At 42.4% G+C, this 14,143-nt stretch overlaps 1 protein-coding gene across 6 annotated transcripts in view; it reads right to left on the reverse strand.

Annotated features, from left to right (window-relative positions):
* amph (amphiphysin) overlaps positions 1-14,143 on the reverse strand; it is a 67,193-nt gene that overhangs the window by 23,624 nt on the left and 29,426 nt on the right. For all 6 annotated transcript variants that reach the window (XM_075482439.1, XM_075482438.1, XM_075482442.1 and 3 more), the window contains exons 2-3: positions 348-428; positions 78-132 (exon numbers count right to left, since the gene is read on the reverse strand). In XM_075482439.1, the coding sequence (XP_075338554.1) occupies positions 78-132; positions 348-428 (136 nt within the window). The remainder of the gene's footprint in view (positions 1-77; positions 133-347; positions 429-14,143) is intronic.

The following is a 14,143-nucleotide window of genomic DNA, read 5'->3' on the forward strand; positions in this document are numbered from 1 at the left end:
CTGTGTAAAGAACATCAGACGATCAGCTGACTGACAAAGGGTGATGTAAGATGTACAGGCAGACCAAACAGAGTCACCTTTAATGGACGCCATGTAGGCCTTCATCTCCCTCTGCAGCCGGGATCCTTCAGACTGACAGGAGACACAGCTCGTTAGTTAACAGAGGCATTTGACAGGGTGGATTTTTAACTGCAGCTGAGTTCATGTTGGTCAAAGATGAACATCAGTGTTGAGACAGAAAGATCCCAGAAGATAAGACCTGTAAACTAACTAAGTTCCTGAAACCTTTTCTCTGTCATCATTCATCTGAAACCTGAAGAACAACAAAGAGGTGAAGCATCCCTCACCTCCTGTCTCTTGAAGTTGATGACCACTTGTTCAAACTGCTCATCTCTGGTTTCATCTGCTTTCCCCAGCTTCTGCAGAACCTGAAGGATTAATCACATCAGTTTTTCGCTTTTTTAGGTATCAGGATCACTTCTCACACATTCAGAACCACTGAGAGTTCTCTCAGTTTCAGAAACACTGACAGTTCTTATAAATTCAGAACCACTGACAGTTCTCACACTTTCAGAACCACGGACAGTTGTCACACTTTAGGAACCACTAACAGTTCTCACACATTCAGAACCACGGACAGTTCTCACTCTTTCAGAACCACGGACAGTTCTCACACTTTCAGAACCACTAACAGTTCTCACACATTCAGAACCACTAACAGTTCTCACACATTCAGAACCACGGACAGTTCTCACACTTTCAGAACCACTAACAGTTCTCACTCTTTCAGAACCACTAACAGTTCTCACTCTTGCAGAACCACTAACAGTTCTCACTCTTTCAGAACCACTAACAGTTCTCACACATTCAGAACCACTGACAGTTCTCACACTTTCAGAACCACTGACAGTTCTCACTCTTTCAGAACCACTAACAGTTCTCACTCTTGCAGAACCACTAACAGTTCTCACTCTTTCAGAACCACTGACAGTTCTCACTCTTTCAGAACCACTAACAGTTCTCACAGATTCAGAACCACTAACAGTTCTCACAGCTTCAGAACCACTGACAGTTCTCACTCTTTCAGAACCACTGACAGTTCTCACTCTTTCAGAACCACTGACAGTTCTCACTCTTTCAGAACCACTGACAGTTCTCACTCTTTCAGAACCACTAACAGTTCTCACAGATTCAGAACAACTAACAGTTCTCACTCTTTCAGAACCACTAACAGTTCTTACAGTTTCAGAACCATGGACAGTTCTTATAGATTCAGAACCACTGACAGTTCTCACACTTTCAGAACCACTAACAGTTCTCACACTTTCAGAACCACTAACAGTTCTCACTCTTTCAGAACCACTAACAGTTCTCACAGTTTCAGAACCACTAACAGTTCTCACACTTTCAGAACCACTAACAGTTCTCACACTTTCAGAACCACTAACAGTTCTCACTCTTTCAGAACCACTAACAGTTCTCACAGTTTCAGAACCACTGACAGTTCTCACACTTTCAGAACCACTAACAGTTCTCACACTTTCAGAACCACTAACAGTTCTCGCAGTTTCAGAACCACTGACAGTTCTCGCAGTTTCAGAACCACTGACAGTTCTCACTCTTTCAGAACCACTGACAGTTCTCACAGATTCAGAACCACTAACAGCTCTCACACTTTCAGAACCACTGACAGTTCTCACAGTTTCAGAACCACTGACAGTTCTCACAGTTTCAGAACCACTAACAGTTCTCACTCTTTCAGAACCACTGACAGTTCTCACACTTTTACAACCACTAACAGTTCTCACAGATTCAGAACCACTGACAGTTCTCATTCTTTCAGAACCACTAACAGTTCTCACAGTTTCAGAACCACTAACAGTTCTCATTCTTTCAGAACCACTGACAGTTCTCACAGATTCAGAACCACTAACAGTTCTCACTCTTTCAGAACCACTGACAGTTCTCACACTTTTACAACCACTAACAGTTCTCACAGATTCAGAACCACTAACAGTTCTCACACTTTCAGAACCACTAACAGTTCTCACAGATTCAGAACCACTAACAGTTCTCACAGTTTCAGAACCACTGACAGTTCTCACACTTTCAGAACCACTAACAGTTCTCACTCTTTCAGAACCACTGACAGTTCTCACACTTTCAGAACCACTGACAGGTCTCACAGATTCAGAACCACTGACAGTTCTCACAGATTCAGAACCACTGACAGTTCTCAAAGTTTCAGAACCAATAACAGTTCTCACAGATTCAGAACCACTGACAGTTATCACAGTTTCAGAACCACTGACAGTTCTCACTCTTTCAGAACGACTGACAGTTCTCACAGTTTCAGAACCACTGACAGTTCTCACTCTTTCAGAACCACTGACAGTTCTCACAGTTTCAGAACCACTGACAGTTCTCACTCTTTCAGAACCACTGAGAGTTCTCTCTTTCAGAACCACTGACAGTTCTCACTCTTTCAGAACCACTAACAGTTCTCACTCTTTCAGAACCACTAACAGTTCTTACAGATTCAGAACCACTAACAGTTCTTACAGATTCAGAACCACTGACAGTTCTCACTCTTTCAGAACCACTAACAGTTCTCACTCTTTCAGAACAACTAACAGTTCTCACAGATTCAGAACCACTAACAGTTCTCACAGTTTCAGAACCACTAACAGTTCTCACAGTTTCAGAACCACTGACAGTTCTCACAGTTTCAGAACCACTAACAGTTCTCACACTTTCAGAACCACTGACAGTTCTCACAGTTTCAGAACCACTAACAGTTCTCACTCTTTCAGAACCACTAACAGTTCTCACTCTTTCAGAACCACTAACAGTTCTCACTCTTTCAGAACCACTAACAGTTCTCACTCTCTCAGAACCACTAACAGTTCTCACACTTTCAGAACCACTGACAGTTCTCACACTTTCAGAACCACTGACAGTCCTCACACTTTCAGAACCACTAACAGTTCTCACAGTTTCAGAACCATTAACAGTTCTCACTCTTTCAGAACCACTAACAGTTCTCACAGTTTCAGAACCACTAACAGTTCTCATTCTTTCAGAACCACTGACAGTTCTCACAGATTAAGAACCACTGACAGTTCTCACAGATTAAGAACCACTAACAGTTCTCACAGATTCAGAACCACCAACAGTTCTCACAGTTTCAGAACCACTAACAGTTCTAACAGATTCAGAACCACTAACAGTTCTTACACTTTCAGAACCACTGACAATTCTCACAGTTTCAGAACCACTAACAGTTCTCACTCTTTCAGAACCACTAACAGTTCTCACACTTTCAGAACCACTGAAAATTCTCACAGTTTCAGAACCACTAACAGTTCTCACACTTTCAGAACCACTGACAGTTCTCACAGTTTCAGAACCACTAACAGTTCTCACTCTTTCAGAACCACTAACAGTTCTCACTCTTTCAGAACCACTAACAGTTCTCACTCTTTCAGAACCACTGACAGTTCTCACACTTTCAGAACCACTGACAGTTCTCACACTTTCAGAACCACTGACAGTTCTCACACTTTCAGAACCACTGACAGTTCTCACACTTTCAGAACCACTGACAGTTCTCACAGATTCAGAACCACTACCAGTTCTCACAGATTCAGAACCACTGACAGTTCTCACACTTTCAGAACCAATAACAGTTCTCAAACTTTCAGAACCACTAACAGTTCTCACACTTTCAGAACCACTGACAGTTCTCACACTTTCAGAACCACTAACAGTTCTCACAGTTTCAGAACCACTGACAGTTCTCACAGATTCAGAACCACTAACAGTTCTCACAGATTCAGAACCACTAACAGTTCTCACTCTTTCAGAACCACTGACAGTTCTCACAGTTTCAGAACCACTAACAGTTCTCGCAGTTTCAGAACCACTGACAGTTCTCACAGATTCAGAACCACTAACAGTTCTCACAGATTCAGAACCACTGACAACTATCACACTTTCAGAACCACTGACAGCTCTCACACTTTCAAAACCACTGACAGTTCTCACACTTTCAGAACCACTAACAGTTCTCACACTTTCAGAACCACTGACAGTTCTCACACTTTCAGAACCACTGACAGTTCTCACACTTTCAGAACCACTGACAGTTCTCACACTTTCAGAACCACTGACAGTTCTCACACTTTCAGAACCACTAACAGCTCTCAGAGTTTCAGAACCACTGACAGTTCTCAGAGTTTCAGAACCACTGACAGTTCTCACAGTTTCAGAACCACTAACAGTTCTCACAGATTCAGAACCACTAACAGTTCTCACACTTTCAGAAGCACTAACAGTTCTCAAACTTTCAGAACCACTAACAGTTCTCACACTTTCAGAACCACTAACAGTTCTCACACTTTCAGATCCACTAACAGTTCTCACAGATTCAGAACCACAGACAGTTCTCACTCTTTCAGAACCACTGACAGTTCTCACACTTTCAGAACCACTGACAGTTCTCACAGATTCAGAACCACTGACAGTTCTCACACTTTCAGAACCACTGACAGTTCTCACAGATTCAGAACCACTAACAGTTCTCACAGATTCAGAACCACTGACAGTTCTCACACTTTCAGAACCAATAACAGTTCTCACACTTTCAGAACCACTAACAGTTCTCACACATTCAGAACCACTAACAGTTCTCACTCTTTCAGAACCACTAACAGTTCTCACACATTCAAAACCACTGACAGTTCTCACAGATTCAGAACCACTAACAGTTCTCACACTTTCAGAACCACTAACAGTTCTTACAGATTCAGAACAACTGACAGTTCTCTTAGTTTCAGAACCACTGACAGTTTTCACAGATTCAGAACCACTGACAGTTCTCACAGTTTCAGAACCAATAACAGTTCTCACAGATTCAGAACCACTAACAGTTCTCACAGTTTCAGAACCACTAACAGTTCTCACTCTTTCAGAACCACTAACAGTTCTCACAGTTTCAGAACCACTAACAGTTCTCACACTTTCAGAACCACTAACAGTTCTCACTCTTTCAGAACCACTAACAGTTCTCACTCTTTCAGAACCACTAACAGTTCTCACAGTTTCAGAACCACTAACAGTTCTCACTCTTTCAGAACCACTAACAGTTCTCACAGTTTCAGAACCACTAACAGTTCTCACTCTTTCAGAACTACTGACAGTTCTCACAGTTTCAGAACCACTAACAGTTCTCGCAGTTTCAAAACCACTGACAGTTCTCGCAGTTTCAGAACCACTGACAGTTCTCACTCTTTCAGAACCACCGACAGTTCTCACTCTTTCAGAACCACTAACAGTTCTCACACTTTCAGAACCACTAACAGTTCTCACAGTTTCAGAACCACTGACAGTTCTCACAGATTCAGAACCACTAACAGTTCTCACAGTTTCAGAACCACTGACAGTTCTCACAGATTCAGAACCACTAACAGTTCTCACAGTTTCAGAACCACTAACAGTTCTCATTCTTTCAGAACCACTGACAGTTCTAACTCTTTCAGAACCACTGACAGTTCTCACTCTTTCAGAACCACTAACAGTTCTCACAGATTCAGAACCACTAACAGCTCTCACACTTTCAGAACCACTAACAGTTCTCACAGATTCAGAACCACTAACAGTTCTCACACTTTCAGAACCACTGACAGTTCTAACTCTTTCAGAACCACTAACAGTTCTCACAGTTTCAGAACCACTAACAGTTCTCACTCTTTCAGAACTACTGACAGTTCTCACAGTTTCAGAACCACTAAAAGTTCTCGCAGTTTCAGAACCACTGACAGTTCTCGCAGTTTCAGAACCACTGACAGTTCTCACTCTTTCAGAACCACCGACAGTTCTCACAGTTTCAGAACCACTAACAGTTCTCGCAGTTTCAGAACCACTGACAGTTCTCGCAGTTTCAGAAACACTGACAGTTCTCACTCTTTCAGAACCACCGACAGTTCTCACTCTTTCAGAGCCACTAACAGTTCTCACACTTTCAGAACCACTAACAGTTCTCACAGTTTCAGAACCACTGACAGTTCTCACAGATTCAGAACCACTAACAGCTCTCACACTTTCAGAACCACTAACAGTTCTCACAGATTCAGAACCACTAACAGCTCTCACTCTTTCAGAACCACTGACAGTTCTCACAGTTTCAGAACCACTAACAGTTCTCGCAGTTTCAGAACCACTGACAGTTCTCAAAGATTCAGAACCACTACCAGTTCTCACACTTTCAGAACCAATAACAGTTCTCACACTTTCAGAACCACTAACAGTTCTCACACTTTCAGAACCACTAACAGTTCTCACACTTTCAGAACCACTAACAGTTCTCACACTTTCAGAACCACTAACAGTTCTCACACTTTCAGAACCACTGACAGTTCTCACACTTTCAGAACCACTAACAGTTCTCACAGTTTCAGAACCACTGACAGTTCTCACACTTTCAGAACCACTAACAGTTCTCACACTTTCAGAACCACTAACAGTTCTCACACTTTCAGAACCACTAACAGTTCTCACACTTTCAGAACCACTGACAGTTCTCACACTTTCAGAACCACTGACAGTTCTCACAGTTTCAGAACCACTGACAGTTCTCACAGATTCAGAACCACTAACAGCTCTCACACTTTCAGAACCACTAACAGTTCTCACAGATTCAGAACCACTAACAGTTCTCACTCTTTCAGAACCACTGACAGTTCTCGCAGTTTCAGAACCACTGACAGTTCTCACAGATTCAGAACCACTAACAGTTCTCACAGATTCAGAACCACTGACAGTTCTCACACTTTCAGAACCACTAACAGTTCTCACACTTTCAGAACCACTAACAGCTCTCACACTTTCAGAACCACTGACAGTTCTCACACTTTCAGAACCACTGACAGTTCTCACACTTTCAGAACCACTGACAGTTCTCACACTTTCAGAACCACTGACAGTTCTCACAGATTCAGAACCACTGACAGTTCTCACAGATTCAGAACCACTGACAGTTCTCACACTTTCAGAACCACTGACAGTTCTCACACTTTCAGAACCACTAACAGTTCTCACACTTTCAGAACCACTAACAGTTCTCACACTTTCAGAACCACTAACAGTTCTCACACTTTCAGAACCACTAACAGTTCTCACAGATTCAGAACCACGGACAGTTCTCACTCTTTCAGAACCACTGACAGTTCTCACACTTTCAGAACCACTGACAGTTCTCACAGATTCAGAACCACTGACAGTTCTCACACTTTCAGAACCACTGACAGTTCTCACAGATTCAGAACCACTAACAGTTCTCACAGATTCAGAACCACTGACAGTTCTCACACTTTCAGAACCAATAACAGTTCTCACACTTTCAGAACCACTAACAGTTCTCACACATTCAGAACCACTAACAGTTCTCACTCTTTCAGAACCACTAACAGTTCTCACACATTCAAAACCACAAACAGTTCTCACAGATTCAGAACCACTGACAGTTCTCACACTTTCAGAACCACTAACAGTTCTTACAGATTCAGAACAACTGACAGTTCTCTTAGTTTCAGAACCACTGACAGTTTTCACAGATTCAGAACCACTGACAGTTCTCACAGTTTCAGAACCAATAACAGTTCTCACAGATTCAGAACCACTAACAGTTCTCACAGTTTCAGAACCACTAACAGTTCTCACAGTTTCAGAACCACTAACAGTTCTCACAGTTTCAGAACCACTAACAGTTCTCACACTTTCAGAACCACTAACAGTTCTCACACTTTCAGAACCACTAACAGTTCTCACTCTTTCAGAACCACTAACAGTTCTCACTCTTTCAGAACCACTAACAGTTCTCACAGTTTCAGAACCACTAACAGTTCTCACTCTTTCAGAACCACTAACAGTTCTCACAGTTTCAGAACCACTAACAGTTCTCACTCTTTCAGAACCACTGACAGTTCTCACTCTTTCAGAACCACTAACAGTTCTCGCAGTTTCAGAACCACTGACAGTTCTCGCAGTTTCAGAACCACTGACAGTTCTCACTCTTTCAGAACCACCGACAGTTCTCACTCTTTCAGAACCACTGACAGTTCTCACTCTTTCAGAACCACCGACAGTTCTCACTCTTTCAGAACCACTAACAGTTCTCACACTTTCAGAACCACTAACAGTTCTCACAGTTTCAGAACCACTGACAGTTCTCACAGATTCAGAACCACTAACAGTTCTCACAGTTTCAGAACCACTGACAGTTCTCACAGATTCAGAACCACTAACAGCTCTCACTCTTTCAGAACCACTAACAGTTCTCACTCTTTCAGAACCACTAACAGTTCTCACAGTTTCAGAACCACTAACAGTTCTCATTCTTTCAGAACCACTGACAGTTCTAACTCTTTCAGAACCACTGACAGTTCTCACTCTTTCAGAACCACTAACAGTTCTCACAGATTCAGAACCACTAACAGCTCTCACACTTTCAGAACCACTAACAGTTCTCACAGATTCAGAACCACTAACAGTTCTCACAATTTCAGAACCACTGACAGTTCTAACTCTTTCAGAACCACTAACAGTTCTCACAGTTTCAGAACCACTAACAGTTCTCACTCTTTCAGAACTACTGACAGTTCTCACAGTTTCAGAACCACTAACAGTTCTCGCAGTTTCAGAACCACTGACAGTTCTCGCAGTTTCAGAACCACTGACAGTTCTCACTCTTTCAGAACCACCGACAGTTCTCACAGTTTCAGAACCACTAACAGTTCTCACACTTTCAGAACCACTGACAGTTCTCGCAGTTTCAGAAACACTGACAGTTCTCACTCTTTCAGAACCACCGACAGTTCTCACACTTTCAGAGCCACTAACAGTTCTCACAGATTCAGAACCACTAACAGTTCTCACACTTTCAGAACCACTGACAGTTCTCGCAGTTTCAGAAACACTGACAGTTCTCACTCTTTCAGAGCCACTAACAGTTCTCACACTTTCAGAACCACTAACAGTTCTCACAGATTCAGAACCACTAACAGCTCTCACTCTTTCAGAACCACTGACAGTTCTCACAGTTTCAGAACCACTAACAGTTCTCGCAGTTTCAGAACCACTGACAGTTCTCAAAGATTCAGAACCACTACCAGTTCTCACACTTTCAGAACCAATAACAGTTCTCACACTTTCAGAACCACTAACAGTTCTCACACTTTCAGAACCACTGACAGTTCTCACACTTTCAGAACCACTAACAGTTCTCACAGTTTCAGAACCACTGACAGTTCTCACAGATTCAGAACCACTAACAGCTCTCACACTTTCAGAACCACTGACAGTTCTCACAGATTCAGAACCACTGACAGTTCTCACACTTTCAGAACCACTGACAGTTCTCACACTTTCAGAACCACTAACAGTTCTCACACTTTCAGAACCACTAACAGTTCTCACACTTTCAGAAGCACTAACAGTTCTCACACTTTCAGAACCACTAACAGTTCTCACAGATTCAGAACCACGGACAGTTCTCACTCTTTCAGAACCACTGACAGTTCTCACACTTTCAGAACCACTGACAGTTCTCACAGATTCAGAACCACTGACAGTTCTCACACTTTCAGAACCACTGACAGTTCTCACACATTCAGAACCAATAACAGTTCTCACACTTTCAGAACCACTAACAGTTCTCACACATTCAGAACCACTAACAGTTCTCTCTCTTTCAGAACCACTAACAGTTCTCACACATTCAAAACCACAAACAGTTCTCACAGATTCAGAACCACTGACAGTTCTCACACTTTCAGAACCACTGACAGTTCTCACAGATTCAGAACCACTGACAGTTCTCACACTTTCAGAACCACTGACAGTTCTCACAGATTCAGAACCACTAACAGTTCTCACAGATTCAGAACCACTGACAGTTCTCACACTTTCAGAACCAATAACAGTTCTCACACTTTCAGAACCACTAACAGTTCTCACACATTCAGAACCACTAACAGTTCTCACTCTTTCAGAACCACTAACAGTTCTCACACATTCAAAACCACAAACAGTTCTCACAGATTCAGAACCACTGACAGTTCTCACACTTTCAGAACCACTAACAGTTCTTACAGATTCAGAACAACTGACAGTTCTCTTAGTTTCAGAACCACTGACAGTTTTCACAGATTCAGAACCACTGACAGTTCTCACAGTTTCAGAACCAATAACAGTTCTCACAGATTCAGAACCACTAACAGTTCTCACAGTTTCAGAACCACTAACAGTTCTCACAGTTTCAGAACCACTAACAGTTCTCACAGTTTCAGAACCACTAACAGTTCTCACAGTTTCAGAACCACTAACAGTTCTCACACTTTCAGAACCACTAACAGTTCTCACTCTTTCAGAACCACTAACAGTTCTCACTCTTTCAGAACCACTAACAGTTCTCACAGTTTCAGAACCACTAACAGTTCTCACTCTTTCAGAACCACTAACAGTTCTCACAGTTTCAGAACCACTAACAGTTCTCACTCTTTCAGAACCACTGACAGTTCTCACTCTTTCAGAACCACTAACAGTTCTCGCAGTTTCAGAACCACTGACAGTTCTCGCAGTTTCAGAACCACTGACAGTTCTCACTCTTTCAGAACCACCGACAGTTCTCACTCTTTCAGAACCACTGACAGTTCTCACTCTTTCAGAACCACCGACAGTTCTCACTCTTTCAGAACCACTAACAGTTCTCACACTTTCAGAACCACTAACAGTTCTCACACTTTCAGAACCACTGACAGTTCTCACAGATTCAGAACCACTAACAGTTCTCACAGTTTCAGAACCACTGACAGTTCTCACAGATTCAGAACCACTAACAGCTCTCACTCTTTCAGAACCACTAACAGTTCTCACTCTTTCAGAACCACTAACAGTTCTAACAGTTTCAGAACCACTAACAGTTCTCATTCTTTCAGAACCACTGACAGTTCTAACTCTTTCAGAACCACTGACAGTTCTCACAGTTTCAGAACCACTAACAGTTCTCACTCTTTCAGAACTACTGACAGTTCTCACAGTTTCAGAACCACTAACAGTTCTCGCAGTTTCAGAACCACTGACAGTTCTCGCAGTTTCAGAACCACTGACAGTTCTCACTCTTTCAGAACCACCGACAGTTCTCACAGTTTCAGAACCACTAACAGTTCTCACACTTTCAGAACCACTGACAGTTCTCGCAGTTTCAGAAACACTGACAGTTCTCACTCTTTCAGAACCACCGACAGTTCTCACTCTTTCAGAGCCACTAACAGTTCTCACACTTTCAGAACCACTAACAGTTCTCACAGTTTCAGAACCACTGACAGTTCTCACAGATTCAGAACCACTAACAGCTCTCACACTTTCAGAACCACTAACAGTTCTCACAGATTCAGAACCACTAACAGCTCTCACTCTTTCAGAACCACTGACAGTTCTCACAGTTTCAGAACCACTAACAGTTCTCGCAGTTTCAGAACCACTGACAGTTCTCAAAGATTCAGAACCACTACCAGTTCTCACACTTTCAGAACCAATAACAGTTCTCACACTTTCAGAACCACTGACAGTTCTCACACTTTCAGAACCACTAACAGTTCTCACAGTTTCAGAACCACTGACAGTTCTCACACTTTCAGAACCACTAACAGTTCTCACACTTTCAGAACCACTAACAGTTCTCACACTTTCAGAACCACTAACAGTTCTCACACTTTCAGAACCACTGACAGTTCTCACACTTTCAGAACCACTGACAGTTCTCACAGTTTCAGAACCACTGACAGTTCTCACAGATTCAGAACCACTAACAGCTCTCACACTTTCAGAACCACTAACAGTTCTCACAGATTCAGAACCACTAACAGTTCTCACTCTTTCAGAACCACTGACAGTTCTCGCAGTTTCAGAACCACTGACAGTTCTCACAGATTCAGAACCACTAACAGTTCTCACAGATTCAGAACCACTGACAGTTCTCACACTTTCAGAACCACTAACAGTTCTCACACTTTCAGAACCACTAACAGCTCTCACACTTTCAGAACCACTGACAGTTCTCACACTTTCAGAACCACTGACAGTTCTCACACTTTCAGAACCACTGACAGTTCTCACACTTTCAGAACCACTGACAGTTCTCACAGATTCAGAACCACTGACAGTTCTCACAGATTCAGAACCACTGACAGTTCTCACACTTTCAGAACCACTGACAGTTCTCACACTTTCAGAACCACTAACAGTTCTCACACTTTCAGAACCACTAACAGTTCTCACACTTTCAGAACCACTAACAGTTCTCACACTTTCAGAACCACTAACAGTTCTCACAGATTCAGAACCACGGACAGTTCTCACTCTTTCAGAACCACTGACAGTTCTCACACTTTCAGAACCACTGACAGTTCTCACAGATTCAGAACCACTGACAGTTCTCACACTTTCAGAACCACTGACAGTTCTCACAGATTCAGAACCACTAACAGTTCTCACAGATTCAGAACCACTGACAGTTCTCACACTTTCAGAACCAATAACAGTTCTCACACTTTCAGAACCACTAACAGTTCTCACACATTCAGAACCACTAACAGTTCTCACTCTTTCAGAACCACTAACAGTTCTCACACATTCAAAACCACAAACAGTTCTCACAGATTCAGAACCACTGACAGTTCTCACACTTTCAGAACCACTAACAGTTCTTACAGATTCAGAACAACTGACAGTTCTCTTAGTTTCAGAACCACTGACAGTTTTCACAGATTCAGAACCACTGACAGTTCTCACAGTTTCAGAACCAATAACAGTTCTCACAGATTCAGAACCACTAACAGTTCTCACAGTTTCAGAACCACTAACAGTTCTCACAGTTTCAGAACCACTAACAGTTCTCACAGTTTCAGAACCACTAACAGTTCTCACACTTTCAGAACCACTAACAGTTCTCACACTTTCAGAACCACTAACAGTTCTCACTCTTTCAGAACCACTAACAGTTCTCACTCTTTCAGAACCACTAACAGTTCTCACAGTTTCAGAACCACTAACAGTTCTCACTCTTTCAGAACCACTAACAGTTCTCACAGTTTCAGAACCACTAACAGTTCTCACTCTTTCAGAACCACTGACAGTTCTCACTCTTTCAGAACCACTAACAGTTCTCGCAGTTTCAGAACCACTGACAGTTCTCGCAGTTTCAGAACCACTGACAGTTCTCACTCTTTCAGAACCACCGACAGTTCTCACTCTTTCAGAACCACTGACAGTTCTCACTCTTTCAGAACCACCGACAGTTCTCACTCTTTCAGAACCACTAACAGTTCTCACACTTTCAGAACCACTAACAGTTCTCACAGTTTCAGAACCACTGACAGTTCTCACAGATTCAGAACCACTAACAGTTCTCACAGTTTCAGAACCACTGACAGTTCTCACAGATTCAGAACCACTAACAGCTCTCACTCTTTCAGAACCACTAACAGTTCTCACTCTTTCAGAACCACTAACAGTTCTCACAGTTTCAGAACCACTAACAGTTCTCATTCTTTCAGAACCACTGACAGTTCTAACTCTTTCAGAACCACTGACAGTTCTCACTCTTTCAGAACCACTAACAGTTCTCACAGATTCAGAACCACTAACAGCTCTCACACTTTCAGAACCACTAACAGTTCTCACAGATTCAGAACCACTAACAGTTCTCACAATTTCAGAACCACTGACAGTTCTAACTCTTTCAGAACCACTAACAGTTCTCACAGTTTCAGAACCACTAACAGTTCTCACTCTTTCAGAACTACTGACAGTTCTCACAGTTTCAGAACCACTAACAGTTCTCGCAGTTTCAGAACCACTGACAGTTCTCGCAGTTTCAGAACCACTGACAGTTCTCACTCTTTCAGAACCACCGACAGTTCTCACAGTTTCAGAACCACTAACAGTTCTCACACTTTCAGAACCACTGACAGTTCTCGCAGTTTCAGAAACACTGACAGTTCTCACTCTTTCAGAACCACCGACAGTTCTCACTCTTTCAGAGCCACTAACAGTTCTCACACTTTCAGAACCACTAACAGTTCTC

This window comes from Odontesthes bonariensis, chromosome 14, assembly GCF_027942865.1.
Source record: "Odontesthes bonariensis isolate fOdoBon6 chromosome 14, fOdoBon6.hap1, whole genome shotgun sequence".
Taxonomy (NCBI): domain Eukaryota; kingdom Metazoa; phylum Chordata; class Actinopteri; order Atheriniformes; family Atherinopsidae; genus Odontesthes; species Odontesthes bonariensis.